Raw genomic sequence first — 23,585 nt, 5'->3', positions numbered from 1 at the left:
ATGTATTGTAAATGCGAGTGATGTCATTCCTATTGGTTCAAAGTTATTTGAAGCTCAATAGAGAATGTACGCCTTGTTACGCTTTGTTCTCACTAGTATAAAACGCAATGCGACGAACATGAAACGCAAATAATTTGACCAATCGCAAGCGACGAATTATCCTATCTGTCGTTCTCGTGATTGGTTAAGCTAAGCGCGTTGCTCGTCGCGCGTACTAGTGGGACAAAATACAATATATGACGAAGAACATACTTATCAGATGTAAGCCTAATTGCTATAGGCAAGTTATTCCCGTAGGGCAGAAAACTAATTTAATTTATCTAGTATGGAGTCACACATCAATTTACATTGTGTCAGCCTCAACAGAATGTAACATTCTGGGCTCTCATGTTCCAATCCGTAAACATTTCGTCATTACATTAATGATGTGATTTATCCAAGTGAATTCCAGATGAACTATCAGAACTAGGATAAAATGTAATGTAATGTGTCTTGTGAATGTAAAACAACACGATATATTAGTGAGTATGCACGTTTGTAGATGACATAGCCGTAGCATAATGTGTAGTGCAATAAAAGTCCTATTTCAACCGTCATTATTGTATTAAGATGTCTTTTATACGTCTCCTCCAAACGTAGACTCATTTATCACATTCGCCGGTCGTAATTGCCAAACGTCAATTCTAGATTTGTGTATTAAAATTAATGATGTGCTGGTTGTGTTGTAGCATTAACGAAAATCAATCTTTATAATTATAAAAAATATGTGCATCATAATAATTGCTAAAAAAACCGCCCCTGTTGCATTACTAAATGTTCTGTAGACTGCAATATAGCATTTTATATGGTCATTGTCTAAAGCCTATAAGTTCGTATAGATGTGAATATTATCAACGGATCTGTGTTATTTAATAATGGGATTTAGTTGATCCGGTTTAATGTTTTACTAATCCAGATAAAGGTCCTTGTTAGGATTAGAAAGATTTTAAACATTAGCACGATGACAGCATAATGTTCGTACAATCTACGTTCGATAATGTTGTCGCCATCATGCTCATCTTCTTTCTCTAATTTATTTTCCGAATGTTTTAAGGAGAATCATTCGATGTGGTTTCTATTACTTTGCCGCCATTTGTTTTGTTTCACTGACTGTAAGATGAGAAGGCGTTCATGTGTGAATGTTTCAGTATCTAAATTGTCTGTCCATATTAGCGGAAAGAAATTAACACTCGTATCCTACACAATATAGGCTTGTGTTTCCTATCGACGACATTGAATTAATATTGCTTTTACTCGTGTGAAACAGTAAAGGACGTAAAACAAGGACTGAGTAAGCTGACCAATCACAGGCAACGTTTATTGTTATCAAGGACCGAGTAAGCTGACCAATTACAAGCAACGTATCTTCCGTGTATTGTTATCACATTTATTAATCATCTTTATCATCGTAATCATTGCCAACCCCTTCTCTGTCATTATAAAGTTAATTCCATCATCATTATCATCATCAACGAAATAAACTTCATCATTATCATCATCATTACTATCCTTTTCATCATCTTCATCATCATCGTCGTCGTCATCATTACCATCCTTTCATCATCGTCATCATCATTACCATCATCATTATCATCATCATCATTATCATCATCGTCTTAATCATCATCATGGTCATAATCATCATCATCATCATTATCATCATCGTCATCATCATCGTCATAATCATCATCATTATCATCATCATCTACAAGTAATTCGTATGACCAATCAAAAGCGATGGATTATTCGAACCGTTGCTTGTCATTGGTCAACAGACTCGTGGAAAAAACGTCGCATTCACATCACATGAATATATGGTGAACATGACACAAAAATGGTGTTTGTACCACGTGGATGTTGAGATGAGTGTTAGCTATCTGTATGTACTGTATTGTTGAGTTATAAGAAAGTAGAAAATCATAATTTAGAAAAAACAACAAAAAAAGCTTTCTAATAAGATTGTACAATAACTAGGTGGCCGAAAGTAGGCCTACTTGATAAAAGATAGGCTGGTGAGCAGTAGTACAATAACAGCGACAGACAGAAGCATCCACAATGCTATCTGAATACAATTAATTCATGTTTAAAATATCTAGATCTTTTTAATAATATTGGCACATTTCAATTATTGAATACTTGTGTATTATTCTGACATTTTGTATCCTGCAATTGATCATCATGACGTTGTTTTGCAAGTTTGCTACAGTGGCCTTTACACACACAAAATGTCAATGCCATCATATAATACAAGTTTCAACATAGGCATTCACTTTACACTTAACGAATCATTAAGCACACATTAATTAGTAATAAGTAATTAAAGAATAATGAAAATATCAACAATGTGTAATATTATCCATGTTATGTACACATAAAGACTTTTTTTAAAAATAATTTAATATCAAAAATATACTGCAGAATTCTTGAATAAACAGTAAAATTTGATACAAGCCTTAAACTGAGTGATATACAACGAAATAGTAAACCATTGTATATTGTGATAATTTAAAACTGATTATTAGTATATGATTACGAGGGGTAATGATGGATGACACTTGGAATTGGTAGGCGATGATGATGAAGATGATTTTCCATGAAATAAAACATTCACATAATATCTTTCTAATGTCATTTATTTAATTGCAATTTTCCGTCCATAATGAACTTCTTTATAGAAAATAGAAAATTATTCAGTAAGATAATAATAATCAGCTATTTTTAGTGACTTTCAGAGTTTTTGTTCAATTTATAGTAATATTTTTTTCTTTCTTTTGAGTCGAAATAATATTTAAAGTCTTCCAGTTGAGATGTTTATACTTTTACAAAAACAGCTGATGTAGGCCTTTAATATCTTCAAAAGTAGGAGTTCTGTAGGTCTTAAGCTCTGTCTACACTATCAAACTTTATGTGACAAAAAAATGTGATGTGCCCATATATGGACATAATGTCATATCACTACCATATTTAGGCATATCGCTACCATATTTAGGCATATCACTACCATATTTAGGCATATCGCTACCATATTTAGGCATATCGCTACCATATTTAGTGTAGACAGAGTTTTATGTATTTCTTCCATCCAATAAGCTAGAAATCAATATAAGTATGTCGTTTCTTAAAACAAACAAAATGTCTGACAAAAAGTAAGCAAATACCAATATTAGTTATTACTATATTATATCATACTAAACATATCAGCCAGTACTGCAATGTTCATAGTCAGATCCGGAAATTCCACATACAGTAGGGGATATTTATAAAAATGAAATATTTATCATGATAATAATATAACACTATGCTATTAATAAATTAACAGGCAACAAATTCTATGATATTAATAATTAACATCTTGGTTGCTTGCTGGTTGCCAATCTCAATTTGCTTGTTAATACAAACACAACTATGCTGCACTGTATGGCATTGTGCAACTGTTGGTTCCCACTAGAGACGCAAAACAAGGACGTAGTAGACGCAACGCAATCAAATTGACCAATGACAAGCGAAAGTTCGAATGATTCATCGCTTGTGCGCTTACGTCCTTGTGTTGCGTCTCTAGTGGGAACCAAGCATAAATACTGGTTTTATAAATACGTTGTAAGCTCAATGTCAATGTTTATTGCTGGTACCGGTGGAGCAGTGTATATATTATGTACTTGTAAAGGCCAACTCAGACAGCGTCAAAATTAAACATAATGTTCTCCCGACGAGCTAAAATCTACGCCCGACGCTATCTCAAGACGACTCGTCTCGTCGGTATTCAACTCAGACAGCATCGACGAGTCAAGACGTTTCGTCGGACCTCGTCGTACGACGCTGTCTGAGTCGAGATTTGGCGATCATGGAACAGCATAAGTGCTTAGTGCTGTCAAGTGGAATTCCTCCCCAAAATCAAATGAAATTCCGATATATAATTATTAATTATATAGTATTAATGTAACGTTGTGTTAACTCTAAAAGGAGTCGTACAAATAGTTGAATCAGTACACGTAAAACAAATTACAAGCTTAAGTAGAATTGTTTGAATGAGTTTTTTTGAAATAAACTAAATACCAAACCAAATTAACTGTACAGCATGTCGGTCACTTACTCTTGTTGCTAATGTAAAACAGAAGCAAACATGTTTAACGAAATACCTACATTGCTATTTAGAAATACTCTGGCCTAACACAATCAACAAACATATCCAACCTAATTGGTTTTCTTGTCTTTTAAAATTGTAAGTATTCATATTTCCATAAAACCTAATATTGATATAGACCAAGATGAGGTATAAACTATTTTAATTGAACGAAACTGTTCTCTATCATTTATATAAAATAAATTGCCTCAATAGTTTAACAAAATGAGCAAATTCTTTATTCTGAATTTCTAAGTTGTGACTCTTATTTTTTGCTTTTTTCTAGAATGTTTTCTAGATTTTATATTTCGATGAAATAAATAACAGAGTTTCTTCTATTTACAAACACAGTAATGTATTAAATAATAAGGTAGGGCCTAACTTTCTTTGGGAATGTTTACTATCGCCATGAAAATGATAATCGATTTTAATCGAAAAATTGTTTGAAACTTTATTATTTGGACAACAAATTCGTTTCCTTAGTTTGGTGTGACGTTGTGCACTCCGAGTTGTCATTGGTGGAATTTTCTGTTGAAGCTTTTGCACTTGATAATGCAAGACTTGATTCTGAACGGAATGTTCCATTTAAAGATGTCTTTCTGAGAGTTTCCGAATCATTATTGTTTGGCCACGCTTCATTTGAAAACTTCCGCGAAAACGTCGAACTAGATGGTTGAGACCTGGATGCTGCGCGATCAGTGCACATGCGCACTTCAGAGCTTTTATCGTCTTCAGTTTGTGTGACGTCAAATGCGGCATTTTCTGACGGTTGTATGGTATTTGTTAATCTTCGCTTTTTTTTAAGCGAACCTCGTAAACTCCTTCTCTTTCCCTTTTTGGGACCTGAATCACCATTTGCTTCAATCAACTTAAAAGTATCTTTGTCTGTCTCAGTTTTACTATTATCGTCTGCAATTGGTAGATATGACTCGTTTGTTGTATTGTGTATTATAGGTATTCTTTTGTGTTTCTTGTTATGTGATCCACGTGCAACTCTTTTGACCTCTGACCCAACTGGGACTACCTCCTCACGAGCAGTCGAGTTAAAATCTAACGGAGGCAACGGTTGCGATCTTGGTGCATAATTAAAAAAATTATCTGTAAATGATGAATGCTCTTTGAAACTACTAACACTAGGTCCATCATTATTGAGTTGAGTTTCGCTCAAGTTAAATATATGACTGGACCTTTTATCGGCGGCGGAAGTCCTACACTGGTTGTTATCCGCAAATCTTTCAGTTGATAATGATGTTTTCATTTCATTTTCGACTTTTGTATCGTTGATATATTGCATAGTATTTTGTGGAAGATTATCTACATCGAGAGTTGTCAGTTTTCTCAATTCAGTACTATCGTTACTATCTTCATCCGTTCCTCCAAAATTGTATTCCATATAACAAGGTGCATTGTTTTGTTTTTGTTCTTGTTCTTTCGAAAGGCTATCTTTGTCTGTATCTGTACTGGTTTCAAATACAACGACGAGAGCACACATTGATATAAATATTCCGCATCCGATTAAAACTGGACCGATTCGTTTAAAATCCTCAAGATGTTCTTTTAAATCTACATCCACATATACAGTACTATTTCCAACCGTCTGTGACGTAGCGATATCTTCCGCGTAATATCCACACGCAGTCATAGCAATACTTCCTAATGTAAATAGTATCCCAAATGTTAAACATATTATGGAGGGCATTCTGAGCCCCCGTAGATCTTCTTTGATCTGTTGTTGACGTAGCCGTTTGCGCTGCTGCGCAGTATGACGATATCGAACCACGTGTTGGCGCGTACAACGTTCGTCTCTTCTGATTGGCTCTGTCTGCTCACTTATTGGCATAATATATTCATCCATTATTGCCAACACTCATCTCCCACACGATTTCTGAAATGCAAATACAGTATAGAAATTAGGTTTGAATACAAGACTACCAATAGATAGTTTTGGATGTTGGGCATCTTCTAAAATACAGAAGGTATGTGTACGGTAATATATTGAATATTTGCACATTCGCATCCCTTCACTACATTTAGATTGTTTTGTTGCTTTTTAAATTAAACTTCATGAAACGAAAATACTCTATGTCACCGTCTCATAAAGCGTGCGGTTCTCTCACTGGAATTAAGTAAATAAGCGCAGCGCAAGTAATTTGACCAATCACGACACGATGGATTATCCGCTGTAAGTTGTGCTTTGTCCCATCAAGCAATCAAACAGGATGCTGGGCTCCGGATGTCAAAGTGTCTGTGGCTACGACACGATCAATTCCACGACGCCCGCAAAATATGTAGCCTACATAGTTAGTAGGCCTACAGTACTGTTGGTAGACAGTCAGACATAAGATAACTGTTACGTCGGGACATGAACCAAGCTTTACATTCGTTTGAGATCCAGAGACAATATATAAAACAATAATATGACGTGAATCAGAATAGTTATTATTCGACACAGTTCATGATAGATCGGTGTATGCAATAAAAATGAACAATTCCAATCATTGCATGCACTTAGTGCAAATATAAACGGTTTACTAATGCCTATTTACATCCTATGAATTTAAAAATGAGAAAATCGCTTCTTCATTACCAGGAAATTCTATCTACTATATCTAAAAAAATGTAAATACTAAAAACACATTTCACGAATTTAAAACGCGATGAGCAGGTAGAACGGTATAGAGTGAAGATATCCAATGAATTATGGTCGTAGTTTGCCTGACATGTCTATCAATCATAACCTGAATCTAACGCACAGGTCATTGTAAACATGATTGTTCACGATTTAATGTCCCGAACGGCGCCCTGTACACATGCGCCCCGTACGAATGTTTTAATTCCTTACCGATGCAATATGATGGATTTGCCATGGCGAGATTTGTATTCGTTCCGTTCCGATTGGTAAGACTCTAATATGAATTAAATCACTATCATAATTAGGATGATTAAAGAGGCAATTACGTTGCTATTAAATTCATACTTCAATTATTATATTTAATCATGAATAAATTACGTATATTGTCAGTATATGTTAGAACGAACTTTTTGCCTACACATTACGCGCGCAAGAAGAGTGTACGTGTCAGATATTTAAGTAAAAATACGTAAAGCTAGGTTTTAACAGTCTCGGGTTCTGACTTGGACGCATCGCAATAACGAAAAAGCACCGGAATTAATTCGACCAATCACAGTGCGAGGAATCACCGTTCTGTTGCTTGTGATTGGTCAACAGACATGCTTCTGTTATTTCATTTGCAACGATGCTCTTCAGTTTGACAGACATGTTGTTGCTTTTGCGATGATGCTTATAGGTATGTTTAATGGACATCCTTCTCATTCTAAAGCATATTTGTAGTCATGGTAACATGATTTATGTTATCCTCCGTTTAGAAACCATGTCAGCTGTTACTTTAAGGACGCTTTTAATGTTATACTTAAAACATTGTGACATAATAAATGTTCAATCACACAATCATCAAGGGGTCTGGTTGCTTCTGTAGTGTTTCATATTCATGAATCATAATAATCGTATTATCGTAATTCCGAGGTTGATTCATTATCGTTCAGGTAGGGCCGTATACTAGTCGGGGTTCCCGACGGAGTTTTGACATAATATTAGTAAAAAGATAAATATTTTGGCACATATGGCGTTTCATACGTATACTATAATAATAATGTTTGAATGATTTCGTTAACTGGTTAAAAAACCAATCTTTAATAATCGACACACTTTTAAATCAATGTTCTCTATATAATGACGAGCATGACGTCATTATGTCGTGTGGTCAAGTAATATCTTATAATGCCTTATATGATCTGTTATTTCTGATAAAGAAAAACAGTGCGTTTTGGATCGATAATAACCACAGCAGCCAATTAACGTACATGTTATACTCATGGAGGAAATATACTGTATATTTCCTCCATGTTATACTGAAAAAGAAAAATGTTTTAATTATTTAAGATGCATTTTGGAAACAAGTAATTAAGAGAGAAACGAAAGCATCCCGGTGGAATAGTAATATATACTGTAATTAGTGTATCAGTAAACTAAACTCTCAAGTTATGGCGGCTAGTACATAATAAACATTGATAAACTTATAAATAAACACTATTATTATCTGCAATGAAATGGGTAAGAGTAAATTAATAAAGAAAGTATAAAGAATAATTCCATACCAAATGAAGAATAGAGTAAACTTGAAGTTGTAAATTGTAGGGGTGTAGGCCAAAAAAGAAATAGGTCCACAAATATCTCTCTTTCAAAATAAAAGAAAAAACTAAATTCATTTTCCATTAAAAAAAAAATCCGTAGAGATTCGAACCCAAGCTGAAAGTACTTAAAACAGAGCATTACCCGTTGAGCTACAAAGTACATATGCTTGACTGAACAGCTGATAATAGTCTATTTATACGTGTATTACGTAATTCATCGTTACGTCATATAAATATATGTATATTCATGAGCGCCATCTTAAGGGAACGAAGCTTGTATTAACGTAGTAATAAACAAGACGGCCGGTTAGCTCAGTCGACTGAGCGTCGTGTTAACAACACGACTGTCGTGGGTTCGAACCCCACGCTGGTGGAATAGAGTTAAAGGTATGCGACCAACTGTGTTTGGGGTTCACAGAATTATACGTCCCCCTTTCCACCACACATCATGAGGCAATAACATCAATGCATCTGGTGATGTGCTGGAAACGACCCCAAAAGGCTGTGGCAGGGCCTTAGTGCTGAGGCAGGGAGAGCACATTTAACATCGTTTTTATTTCTTTTTTTTTGTGGCCACCTATACCTCTATTCGATCTCGTAAATTTTATGTTTAGCGCCCTCAATTTTAATAACGCCCGTGTTAGAAACGCTGAGTACGCCGAATGACCAGCACTACTTGCATGTTTCATTGACAAACTCTAACTATACTAAACAGAAAAAAGTAGGGTTAACTAATAAACCCGGCCTGACTGCTTTACATCTAAGCATAGATATTAATTCAAATACATAATGAATGAGGAAAACTTCTTATACGATAATATGTAGGTCGGTATTTAAAATAAATTATAACCACAATCATCAATATCAGAAATGCTAATTTGCTCGTATTTTGCATTTTAATAATACATTAATATCGATGTTTTTTTTATATAATAAACAAGTGATAAACACCTTTGTATCTGTGGTAATCAGACTGGTCTTCTTCTAAAGACACTAAACCTCATTAGCAAGAAAGGTCAAAGGTTATGTATCCTACTTAAAACATCAATCTCGTTCACATGATAAACATTATCAACGAAAATTATTTTTAACACAATCATTATTCATGTTTTATACGGATTATTTTGTTATGAATCAATTAATGTTGGAGTAGTCGAGTGGTTAGTACACGTGACTGTCATACAGAGAGAGACCTGGGTTCATTCTCATAGTCTGTAAGCTCACGATATTTACACTTCAGAGGCGTAGACTGGTTGATGTCTTGCAGGTATGACTTTATAGGGACTTTTAGATTTTCACATCGACTATGTCGACTGCTACCATATTAAGTCATTTGTATGATATGCGCATGCGCTAGGCGAGTGATACGTCGACTGTAAATGAGTACCTGGTTGAAAATACTAAGGCGGCGTAGAAAGGAATGGGCCGTCCTTCCACACAATGCCAAGGCTTAAGTAAAATGAGCTCCAACAGCTCATTACCCTATGTTCAGAATTGAATACGGGACCTTTACCATTAATGTATGAATCGTTCCTGATGTATTATATGCACCTTGTTCAGACTCTTAGATGACTAATACCATAATAGCAGACAACGTTTTATGTTTGGTTCCTAAATACGTACGCGCAACGAAGTGATTTGACCAATGAAAAGCAATGCATATTATTCGCTTGTGATTGGTCAACTCGCTTGCGTTGCGTCTACTTCCTTATAGCATGCTGTTCTTCCTTTCAAACTAAAATGCAATGTTATATAGTTTAATGTCACATTAGTAATTATTAATTTATTTGAAACTAAAAAAAAAATCGAGTTTTGTCTACTGCCTGAAGGTGATATGTATTTATGATCGTTCATTTACAGTTTAATAACCCCTTTGATTTACCATTTAAATTCCAAGCTGAAATTTTATTTCCGTTTCGTAATGTCAGTGAATGCAAGTGTATCTCTGTGGATGGCTCTCCGTTTTTACTGAAGTATAATTAAATCCGATTGTATACGTTTCTTTTATAGAGCCGGAAAAAAAATCAACAAAAAACCTTTAAGAAATCAATTCGCTCGAAATATGCTTTTCAGTATTATTAATATTAATCATACAGGGAAGAAAGTATGAGTTATTTACGAACGAGTTTACGAATTTGTCAATTTACGTATAACCTTTTGTACTGTGGGGCTCGTATTTGGAGGATTTTCAGAGATGGGGTGAGGTATTGGGCATGTCGGGGATGGGGTTCGCAGTCGGCTAAGGGTGTTCGCTGTAAATGGGGGGGGGGGGGGGGGTACGCCCGAATCATAATACCTCCCTGGCCTGGTGTTGCACTATTATGTTGAAGCCTATTGGGTTAAAAAAAGATTGTTTACGCGTTGATTTTCACTTTTTAATATCAAGTTTTTGCGGCTGTAGAAATAATATTTGCTAGACACAGTACAGAATCCGCAATTAATTATAACGATTCAAGTTAGATTTGTACTGTCATTGTGTGCCAAGCAACCACAAGACTCTGGGATTAAAAGTAGCGACGCTAACAACCAACAGCAAAAGCCAATTGACGTGAATTACAGTTAAATATCTGTATGTAGTAATGCTCGTAATGATTAGTCAACACACAGCTTATGTTGAATATAAATACACCTAGATGAACAAGTATACTGAGATCATTGGATATAGCAGCATAATTGTGACACTTGTACATACGATGATATATTAGTATTACTTTACAAGTGGTTTTGATTTGGCGATGTGCAGTTTGTTTGTGTATTACTATTATGCTTTATACATACTCTGATTGAACGATGCATGTAGATAATTTAAAATGAAAAATGTATTTAGCTTAGGTGAATAAATAAAAGGATAAAGAATCTGTATTGTTATTGGAACATGATTAAAATTACTTTTTATTCATGTGAGTCGATTCAGTTGTTAATAATAATAATAATCTACTTTGCTTCATGTATACTTCATATTTCTATTATTATATACTAGGACACAGCGCAAGGACGTAAGCGCGACGCAAGCGAGTTGACCAAGCGACAGTTCAAATAATCCATCGCTTGTAATTGGTTAGATTGCTTACGTCGCGCTTAAGTCGTTGCGTTACGTCATAGTGGGAACCAAGCGTTAAGCTGCGCGTTGCGCGTACATCCGGTACCGATCTCCGCGTGTAGAGCCGTCTGTTTACCGCCGCAGCAGCATAACGAGGGTGCGCGAACCGGTCAAATAACATTGCTTAATCGCATGATGCCTGACCGGTCAACAATGCCTTTACCGGTCAAGACTTCTGGTGTGGGGTGATTGGGGGGTGGGGGTTTTTTGGAGTGGTGAGTATTAACATAAAGTACAATGGAAATCAATTTTAAGACCCGAATGCTAGCTACGACAGCATCATTTTACCTCGTTGAAAGATAAAAATAGATGGTTGCATTTATATTAATGAGTTGATACAAAGGTTTTGACTTCATCGTTGATGCGGCTGAAAGCAATCAATTCTCAAACAGTAGTGTTCATGTTATTTAATCTTCAATACTTACTGTATGTATCGCGGATTAATTCATTTACGTCACACATTTACAATCATTTTAAAAATAGAAACACCGGAGGCTTCGTACACAAAGTTTTTGTGAAATGAGACAATTTACGTGTTTGTATTTTATAAAATAATGACAGGCTGAACAAACAGCAACTTAAGGCTGAATTGTGTTAAAATGTCAGATAATTTAAGAATAACAATGTTATTCAAAATATTTTAAACAAGACAAATCATAATTATAGATAGATAGCTATTGCTGTTACAGTGCCGTCTTATGTTTGAAACTCATTAAAAATGTAAATATATCAACATTTTGAATGTATGGTTGGTTCCCACTAGGGATCTGTAAGTATTAACCAATCACGAGCGATGGATCCGAACTGTCTATTGTGATTGGTAAACTCATTTGTGTTGCGCTTACACGTACGTCCTGCGTTTTTTTCTATAGTGGGAACCAAGCTTAACGTTTATGGCGTTTCACGTACATATAGCGATCCTTTTGCACCACTAGACACTACGCGCGCCTATCGAGTAAAACAGTCATGTGCGCACGCTCAAAAACATATGCGCAGATTAGGTTCATGATGCAATCGCCTGGTGCGTCGAGAAAAGGAAAGGTCGACGCTATAAGACTATGACTTTAAGACAAACATACTTCAGTTGATGCAACAGAAGATGAACTTTTGTAATTAATATATCAAAGATTGTAATTCAACCTGTCAAACTCACTAATCACCATCTTAGATTCCTAGAAAGTTTGAAACTTAAAAAAAGATTTTGTTTTCAGAAGACATTAACTCAATCATGAACAATTTGGCTGATAATAAAATGATAATATTCGAGCGCTAAACGCATTAAACACGAACGATCTTATTGTGTTACTGACAACTAATCCTGACTTAGAAATGAGTACAAAACAATCAATTGGAGTGAACTTGAATTACAAAGTACATAATCATGAAAACAATGGTGCGATCCAATAGAACCTATTAAGACCACACCTTGGCTTATAGGTCAAAACCAGACAATTACCAATTACAGTAATATGATGCGTTCTTATTTTCGATGTACATAGAATAGGAAAAATGATTGTATTACTTTCAATTTATTAGAGACAAAATTGTGGTATTAGAAAACTTTGGTACAACCAGTGAAGATTTCAATTTCACTCTTCCCTGGTATAATGGTATGACATTTAACTAGACCTGTATGCGAGAAGTCACCGGTTCAAATCTCGCTAGACAGTTTTTATAGGGAAATGGAACTATTGATGGACTATGCTGAAATATTGTCACTGTTTCAATATTTGAGTATTTTATATAAAACATAGTGAAAGTTTAATAATATTCGTTCTTATATAGCTTATTGCACAATGCGTCTAACTAAGCGCTGCACATTATTACCATACTCCCATAATGCAGCTATAGTAATCAGCGCAAAGTTGTGTCTTATCTAACCGGGTACCATTTATTTTAGGCAATTACGTAAGTTTTTGCTACTTGTGTTCCTAATCACAAATAGAGCTATCCATTTTTAAAATATCGAAAAAAATATATAATTAAATTGATACGTACCATGCCGCTAAGGCAACTGACCAAACTCTGTCTTAACAATGTCCATATTAACACACTGTGTGTATTCCAAATATTAACATTCCATTATTCCGATTGATAATCATATATGAAGAATCCCTGGTAACAACATCACAGTGCAACAGAGTCACAGTTCATCTTTACTTATCGAATTTCTTTGACTGCTGTTCCAATACGGGCACGATCGATTCACTATAACAACGACGGCTATTGACACTTCGCTGGAGGGCCGGCCATGTAGTACACAGTGAGAGTCCCTATCGATCTGATGGTAAAAGAAGGAGGAAATTTACTGTAAGGCATCCTTTTAGGTTAGAACACACGAAACAAAAACGCCTTAGTATCAATGCGCCAACAGTGTCGAATCAGTTGATTATTTTTGCAGACAATTCAATAGTTCGCTGAACTAATTACGTACAATCATTATAATTATTATAAAGTCTGGTGCATTTTGGGAACTAATGTTCTCTGGCTATCACATGACATGACGCATGACTCAGATTAACTTTTGTAATCATATTTAATAAATACATTAAACTTAATTTGCTCTATCAAAGACTGAATTATAATAAATTGTGTATTATTAGAAGTAGTCTAGATATTTTCCGATATATTAGCGTATGTAGGCTTGCTTCACACGCACGCAACGCAATATACCTAATGATTGGTTTCCCAGGACGCAACGCAAAGATGTAAAGCTTGGTTCCTACTGACGTAACGCAAGGACGTAAGCACAACGCAAGCGAGTTGACCAATGACAACCTGATCTTGTGTCGTGATTGTTCAAATTCTTGCGTTGCGCTTACGTCCTAGCGTTGCGTCCTAGTGGGAACCACGCTTTTGCGATGGATTATTCGAACTGTTGCTTGTCATTGGTCAACTGCATGAGTGGGAACCGAACTTAAGGACGTACACGAAACATAAACGACAGTTCAAATAATCCGTCGCTTTTGAATTGGTCAAGCTACTACGTGCGTTGCGTGTGACAGTATTTTATTGCTTTACTTCCTAGAAAACCAAGCGTAACTCCCCTCCGCTCCTCCAACAAATCAAATGTTTAGATGTCTAAATGTAGATTTAAGAGATATGATGCATGTACATTGTGTCTTAGTGGTTGACAGTCAGTCAGTTGGGTAGTTATTCGGTCAGTCCCTCAATCAGCCTCGGTGGCCAGGAGCAGCAAGTCATCAGGAAACGCTGATCTGTGTCCTGTACTTAAACTAAACTCGTGCAATTACGTGGGTTTTACTATTCAAACAGAGCTGTCTACATCTATGCAATCATGTTCTGTAACAATAATGTCCTATGACATTAAACATAACATTTCCTATGACATTAAACAAATATACGTCCTATGACATTAACTAAAATGTTAAACTAAATTTATAGTATTCAATTAATTCCGCATGACATTTTGTTAAGTTACTTGGATAACGGTAACTCTGAACGACGATTAAAGAAATATCAATCATTATATAACACCTAAACACATTCCTGTCATTTGATTGGACAATTGTGGGTCACATGGCGTGCAATAGTACGCACTATTGAACGGTCGTTCAATAGTACCTTTTTTTAGAGTATCGCATTCAATCAGGGCAAAGTGTTTTCTCTGTTATCATAATTATAATATTAAAAATTTTGAAAATTATTATACTCCATGGTAAAAATCTAGTAATATTGTAAAGCTGCATTTGGCTGCTCATCATAATGTAAATTGAGTTTGCAACGTGATAACGAGATTAGGGTTGACAAGCTTACATTGAGATATCAAACACGCTGCTGAATTAAATCAATTTGTCGTACAATTAATTCACTACTTAAAATGTTGTGTCAATCAAATGGCAGATTTGATACGACATTAATTAATACGGATATATGTTACATTATCATTCGAGATAATATGTGGATATTACAAAAAGTTAGCTTCAAATTGCAAACAAAATCGCTACCGTATAGAATAATTTTCATTGTACATTAATTAAATTCGATGTTGCATGTCGTTGCGCACAACACAAAAGCGTTCAATTATCTCTTTCAGAGCTAAGACGGAAAGGAAACAGTTTTATCTTTCAGTATAAGTGTTCTATTGCTCAATTAATTCGATTAAAAGCATAAATGAGTTTTTATTTGTTGTTTAAAGCTCGGACTTAGCTTGTCGCAGCTGGAATATCAAAGTAAGATAAATGATGTTCGCTCGGAATCACAACATTACGACTGTAAAAACATCATGTTTGTATATATTGTATACATTTTTTAACGTACAGATAATTTTTAAAAACAAAGTGAAAAATGTGTTGCAATAGCTGTATCCCCCCATGATTAAAAAAATGGAACATAATAAACATTATTGTGTCTTCTAACAACAAACTCTATCACATGGGAAACTGCTCGACACTATGACGTAGTCGGTAGAGTTTTTACCGAAGGGAATCGTGTGAAGATTGGTTCCCATTTAGAAGCAACGCATTGACGTAGACGCAACATAAGTGAGTTGACCAATCACAAGCAACAGTTCGGATGATTCATCACCTCGTGATTGGTCAAATTGCACACGGCGCGCTTACATCCTTGTGTTGCGTCCACGTAACTCCATACACACCTCCAAAATATAACTTCGATATGTTTCAGATTAAGGCACAACTGACATTTGAACTTCCAATCCAGATAATAACGAAATACACGATTTGTAACCGGTCTGTGTGTGAACGCAGGTAGACTATCCCCAAGTCTCTATTTATTGTCTCCACCAGTCGACTTTTCGAGTTTTGTCTGAAAATTTACAAGCGCAAGTAGTATACGTATGAAACGCCATATGTGCCAAAATGTTTTCTTTTTACTAATATTAAGTCAAAACTCCGTCTGGAACCCAGACTATAACGCAGGCTAAATTGCAAGATTGATATAACGCTGATAGGAAAAAGAGCGCGTAAACATAGCTAATGACTAATGAATGCATGGATAGGGAGCAGTAAACCCACTCCATCACCTGGTTTGTTTGTTAGACTATGTTTGACGACAAGCATGAGATCTATAAACACAAAGCACATAATAAATGAATTAGACTGTGTTTGCTGTTGGGCAATTCGTCGACGACATACTCAGTAGTCACGGAGGAATTGCGGCACACATTGAGATATAGGTCAGTTTGTCATGTTCATTTTGGTCAATATCCCGAGTTTTTGAGGTATTTCAGTGTTATATCGTTTCCCCATAATCATTACCATTACATATATTTCGGCTGTTGATAGTTGTACATTAGTAAAAATGAAAATTTATGAAGAAATCGTAGCCTTTAATTAAGAATAGGTAATGTTTAATTTAAAAGGAAAAACAAAAAAGTGTGGTAACCTTAAGAGCGGAAACAAGTACCGTGGGCCTGATGTTCGATTGTAATTTTTTTAAAAGTTACAATCGAACATTTTGTATTTAAAAATACCAAACCGTTACTCGGCATGGACAGACGCATTCTCTACATTAATCTAGTACGTTTAGTTAGTTTTACATAAAACCAAGATATACCGTAGGATACCCAATGATTATCGATAATTGCCGATATAGTGATTACCGATAATTACCGATGATTATCGATAATTGCCGATGATTACCGATAATTGCCAATGATTTTCGCTGATGATCAATATTATTCTTTAATGCATGCTCGCCGACACACAATGTGACCGATTCATGTATCATGGTATAGGCCTAAATAGTTAATGCTAACTTTTAAATACGCCTAAACAAGCCATTATGATATTTTATCATTCAAATTGATAAAATTGATATAAAATAATAATAATATACATCCACTAAGCTGTTACAATTACGAGTGCTTATGCATTCGTACGCTCTCACAAAACATGACATTTAGTTAATTTGTATTTGAATCATACGTTAGGGAAATAAAGTCTCCAAACGAACCATTAACTACACAAAACTAATCAGTCACCGTGAAAGATAACTAGAAATATAATAATTAAACATTCAATTTCCATACATTTGGAAATAAAGGACACACAACTCTTATTTATTTATCTGCTTGATCTTGATAAATAGTAATTTTAAATTGAAGCATCGCAACATCAACATCCAATTAAATTTAGTTGTTCATCCGAAACTAGCATTAAATTTATTGTTTTTCTCCAGTGTGTTAGTTGTTACGCACGTTGACTTTTTCTTCCATTACGAACATGGACTATACGACCGGATGGCACATCGACGACCTTTGGTAATTCACTGACATTTGCAGGTAACCAAACATTCGTTAGATTAAAAATCATAAGTTTTTATAACTTAAAATGTGTTATGGTGATCTATTGTGATCGATTATTGCAGTACGACGTAAATAAATCACGTATTATATAAGGAGTGTAGGACAACGGAGGACGTACTGATGAATACTTGACAGAACAGATTGACGCATAACACATTATGTCATCCCGCAATTCGATGGTAAGAAATACGGGGTGCCGTTCGGGACACGAAAATTAGGCCTATAAAGGAGAACCAACACAATCATGGGGTTAAATTGTAGTCCCGATTATTTATGTTTTTTTACTAATAAACAATATTTTTGACGTATTGGGAAGATGTGTTGAAAACCACATAATGACAACTGCTTTAAAGAACTACATAGAGAACAATGAATATAGCAATTATCATTAATTAATAATTAATATAGTATTATATAAATAGGTAATGAAAATCAAACAAAACAATAAACCGTTACCGTTTGTGTCTATATAAAGCTTACATAAATTAGTTGCAATTAACATTCACAAATTTAGCAATTATCAATAATAACCATTAGGCTAACAATCAATTAGCAACTATTAGAAACTAATAATGCAAACAGAACTTGCTCACCGGCGGTACACTTGCAACCATGGCAATATAGCATGAGTGTACGATATAATAATATAATATACAGATTCGAATTTATTGAGATTGACTTTATGTCGCTTTTAAGTCAATTTTTTCATAAAGGCCCATCAGTAAATTAAAAAATGGACGTGGAAGAGTAAGACGGAATAATGAGAAAAAAAGAAGAAAACTAGAAGAACTAATTAGGCCTAGCCTATGGTAATAATTGATGAAGGCATGTGTCGAGAAGTACGTCGAGGGTGTAGAGAAAGAAAGAGAGGATGCAGTAAATTAAACGTTCATATAAAGGGATTTCAATTGGCCAAAGAAAGAGTTAGATATTAGGAATAGAAAGAAATCTATTGAGCCTAACTCGCCGCTATTTCACCACACTATCCAATACATACATCTATAAGCACTTCAGTGATTGGGCAGATTTGCGTGTATTTGTTACTACTTCATATAATATGGTAAAAAAGAACGAGTATTGATTGTTGGACTGTTTGTCTTTATTGAAAAGTGGTTTCTAATCTGTTCAAAATGATGATATTGATTACTGCCGCTTTTTGTAAAATTACTTTTTACACAAGCAGATGTGTGGCATTTGAAACAAAACTATGGCTTTTTTTTGAAAGGCACATGCAAACATATTATTTTCAATTAGTGTACATTGACCTTTGTTGACCTTAGCGAGATGATGAACACTCAATAATTACACAACTCATTCAATATTTGCGTTAAATATAAAATACACAAAATGACATCAGTACACTGTATTACAGCCACTTCATATTCCAGGCTGCCACTGCGGTAAACTGCAACCACATTCTGCAACTGCACTCGGCCGCCGTAACCGCAAATTCATGGTCTATACGCAATAGCTTCGCGATTTTACAACCGCGTACTAAAAACAACAAATGCGTGTCATTACATGCAACATTCATTGCTACAGCTGCGCCTATCAGCTGCGCCTATCAGCTGCGCATTTATTAGCCTATTGACAGAGGATTGAGAAAATAAACAAGAAACATTTCAAAGTATGCATACGTTATGAACTTAGCAGGCGTGCGTTGTTTGTTGTTTATTAAGACTTTCCGTCATAAATGCTCGCCACTTACATTAGAGCACGAAAACAAACGTTTAATCATCATTATAAAGAGTGGGGTGGTGTTAAATTACTTTATGCAGTCATAATTACTTTAAAATATTAAAAGCATGGTATTGTATTGACCACTCTATCCCAGGATTGTTATGTTAACATAATGCATTATTCGGCTTCAAAAATGTTGTACTAATTTGCTACTATGGTTAAAATTTAGCAAACATTTGCATTTCAAAAGTTTGATTTTAGCAGTAATCGATCTGTAATCAATCAGAAGCCTGTAATCAATCTGAAGCGAGTCGGACTCCTTACCAATTTAAAGTTTGAAAATAGGTTCATTCATTCATTCATTCATTCATTCATTCATTCATTTATTTATTTACACAAAGCAAAATTCAAAATATGTTGACAAAATATGAATCAAATTAATAGTAATGCCTTGTCCTGAGGGAAACTTCGGAGGGAACCAGCTATGCTAGATGGTTCGATTAGTTTTTCGCCCCTTACATAAGTGTAATGCATTCGAATGAATGTAGGCCTAACTCGTTTCACCTTTAGCAGGCCTAATGGTTATCTATCCCTCAGGGTATTGCTCACGGTGTCTAACTACTCTTTTCGCCCAATCACAAACAAGCTCGTGGAATGCTAAGACTTTCATACATCGGTTACATTAGTAAACATGGTGCTGTCATGGTGTGAATGCATCTATTACATCATATATCATGAATCTTATCATGGCAACATTTCTTAAGCTGTCTTTCAATTTTATGCAGAAGATTTGTTCACCAGAATTCACTCAAATTGGTAGGCCTACTGTTCCATAATGTTTATCGGCACGCAAACCCCACGGACCCATTTCTCGACCCATTTTTAAGATCAAAATTACGGATGTAATTTAAAATTGTATCGTATTAGTAGGGTAGGAAGAGGGGGTTACCATGCACCTCTATGAGCACGAAACAATAGTTGACAATGAACTGTGGAAAATACCTTCTAAATTTTAGCAATAAGAAAAAATTACGGTACCAAAAAATGATATTGCTCGATTTATGATATTAACATCACTTTGGACCTTCCTCAGTTATCAGGAGAAAGTTTAGTATTAGTTATGCTAGGGCATGGGATTTCTTAACATATCTTAAATTCCTGAAACTCGACGGTCCACAGAAAAGATTATCTTTCAGAAAACACTCGCTCGAGTCCAAAATAAACATTCCACTCTATATGGCATTTAAATCGGTACTGGTAAATTATAATGAGAAGAAAGACAAAAACCGGCGACGCAACGTACAGTAAGTCACAGTAATTGATGTTTACCAATCACAAACGATGGATGAAACAGTGGCTTGTCATTGGTCAAATCGCTTACGTTGCGTTACGTCCTGCGTTGCGTCTCTAGTGGGAACCACGCTTTCACAAATAAAGTTGCTTGCGTTGTTGTCATTAAGTTTTACTTGAGGTTATGCCCAGAATATGTTACATTGTTTGTTGTCCATACATGATACATTTGTTTTTACCCGAAGATATTATTAAAGTTAATATGAAATAATAATAATAATAAGAAGAAATTCGACACAGTATTGACGTCAATCCTTTTCAAGTAGAAAAATAATATAACGTCTAAACCATTAGAACGGTTCACGCCAAAAGCACAGTTTTATTTAAAGATGTATCAGGCTTATAACGAAATAAACAAATTCTAGAAGGAGAGGAAGCCATGGATATACAATATGTAGGCCTACGGTACCTCAAGAATAAACGGTGCTCTTAGCTAATATTTTTAATTTAGGAAAATTACCAAGGATATTATATCAGCGAATTAATTCACAGTACAAACATACAGACTATAAGATGCTATACATAAACATAAACAGTGAGTCTTTAGAAGTTGGTTTTAACCAACAAAATACATATTTTCCGGGTTACACTTCTATATATCATAACTAAAAATAACATTGGAAAAGTATATACAACATAACAGCACCAATTACACGTAAATTGGTTTACCTTGTATTATCTTAATTAATGGAAATATTTGCATGAGTCAATTTTAAGTCTCTGATCTCAGCTAATGTACCGAGAGTAAGCCTATAATCCATACTGTAATATGGATGTTATATTATGGAACCTTGGAAGTCAATTCTATCAATAAACTGACTTGCACTTAACCTGGCACATACGGGTACTCAGAAGAGATACACACATGACGAAAACATGACATTCAACTTGCGCGTACAGAACGCAACATGACGCAACCACAAATAGACGCGCTGTTATTTTCTATCAAATTATATCATTTAAACGTTATTTCCTCTTTTTAAACAAATACCCGCTGATTTTCTCATTATTCCATTATCGACAAAAATGTAAAAATTAATTTGACATCGTCTATTTCCGCGCGCATGCGCAAGATGGCGGAAGGTTTCAATTTCTTTAAAACATAATGTTAATTGTTGATTGTGTAACCTGTTAAAGTGATTGTGGCTTTCTGCTGTTAGACATGCAAAATTATTCAATAATATTGAATTGAATTAAACTTTGTATTGCCGAGTGATGACGTCACGTGCTTGGATTGTTCCAAAATGTCATGCTGATAATTACAACTTCATAATATGCCTCAAATGATACAAATACAATTATAAAACGAAAGTTGAATACATATTGTTAATCGTAAACGAAATGATTGTATATTAATTATAGGCCTTGTCTTATGGTTAAAATTATTGTTTATTTTGTCTTTTCTTGTAATAAGAGATATTATTACTATTTTTGCCGGCAAATTCATCTTTATTGTTAATGTTTGAGGCACAGTAAATTTACGTTATGGTAAGGTTACCACCTTGTTGACGCACGCAACGACGGGCGCAACGCAATGAGAGTTTATCAATCAAAGTGACAGTTCGGACTGTCCATCCCACGTGATTGGTCACATTTCTTGCGATGCGCTTACGTCCTACCTACGAAACGCCATATGTGCCAAAATATTTATCTTTTACTAATATTAAGTAGAAATACAGTCTAGAACACAGACTAACGGCCGAACTATTTATATCCACGTGACACCCGACTCGCGTAATTCTGACACGTGGCATCTATAAACAAACGTGAAACATAAACCAACTCGTTTGTAAAAGAAAATATTTTAATTGCGTGATTATAGAATTGTCTACATTAGGGCAGTTCAGTGGCGTGCTGACGTCACACGGAAGCGTACTATTGAAGTGAGCACGTGTTTACTATTATTAAATAACGATAATGACGATGCAGGTGGAAAGGCAAATATTATTAATAGAGATGGAGACAGCGTTATACCCCACGGTGACAGATGTAATAATATAACTTACCGGTGTTTACAACAAAATACAAAGAAAACACTCTCATCAAAACTTGCTCGATCCAAGCTCTCCTACACTATCAAACTAGTTCGACAATAAAAAGGGTGTGATGTGCCTAAATATGGTAGTGATATGCTTAAATATGGTAGTGATATGACATCATCTTGTCCATATATGGGCACATCACATTTTTTTGGTCACTTATTTGTTTGATAGTGTAGACAAGGCTTTTGAGCTGAGTAGTACTAAATTAAGGATTACTATAGATAGAGTATCTATAGGAATTTCACACTTTATCTTCATAATATTAGGCCTAAATGAATTCGTCTACGGACGTGAGGCGACCAATGGTCTAATTGTCGACGAAGATGATGACGCCGTTCCCCTTATGGAATCTGACGTCATAGAATGTAGTCTGCTCACTACCATATTTGGTTGATCTATTAGTGGTATTTCATTTTTTTTTTGTATTAAGACGATCTTGAGAATTATTGCCGAAATTAATTTGATTGTGACTAAAAGTTGGTGCGCTTTACTACATAGAGTACCTACCGTAATTTTCTAATCCAACTTCAATTTTGGTATGGTAGTTCGACATGAATCATTTGGATACAGTCAGTCAACTAATATGTTCAAATGTGAAATTATAACAATGGGAGCCAATGTATAAATTCCCATTCAAGTTGTAAAATTCTTAGCTTTGTTAAGGTTAAGTTCAGTTATTGATTGTCGACAACAACCTGGCCGCCGGAAGTACCATATCCTTTTAGTCTTACGTGGTAGATTGGAAAGTGAGAA

General features: G+C 35.0%; 1 protein-coding gene across 2 annotated transcripts in view; it reads right to left on the bottom strand.

Annotated features, from left to right (window-relative positions):
* LOC144854460 (uncharacterized) overlaps positions 1–23,585 on the bottom strand; it is a 44,378-nt gene that overhangs the window by 19,923 nt on the left and 870 nt on the right. The window contains exons 2-3 of one of the 2 annotated variants that reach the window (XR_013614611.1): positions 13,470–13,752; positions 2,514–6,044 (exon numbers count right to left, since the gene is read on the bottom strand). Coding sequence is in view for 1 of the 2 variants with exons in the window: in XM_078712420.1 (XP_078568546.1) it covers positions 4,614–6,014 (1,401 nt within the window). In the remaining variant the exon portion in view is untranslated. Of the gene's footprint in view, positions 1–2,512; positions 6,045–13,469; positions 13,753–23,585 lie in introns of those variants that run through there. The other variant, XM_078712420.1, reaches the window with a different exon arrangement.

This window comes from Antedon bifida, chromosome 10, assembly GCF_963402885.1.
Source record: "Antedon bifida chromosome 10, ecAntBifi1.1, whole genome shotgun sequence".
Taxonomy (NCBI): Eukaryota; Metazoa; Echinodermata; class Crinoidea; order Comatulida; family Antedonidae; genus Antedon; species Antedon bifida.
This window is presented reverse-complemented; position numbering and strand designations above follow the sequence as displayed.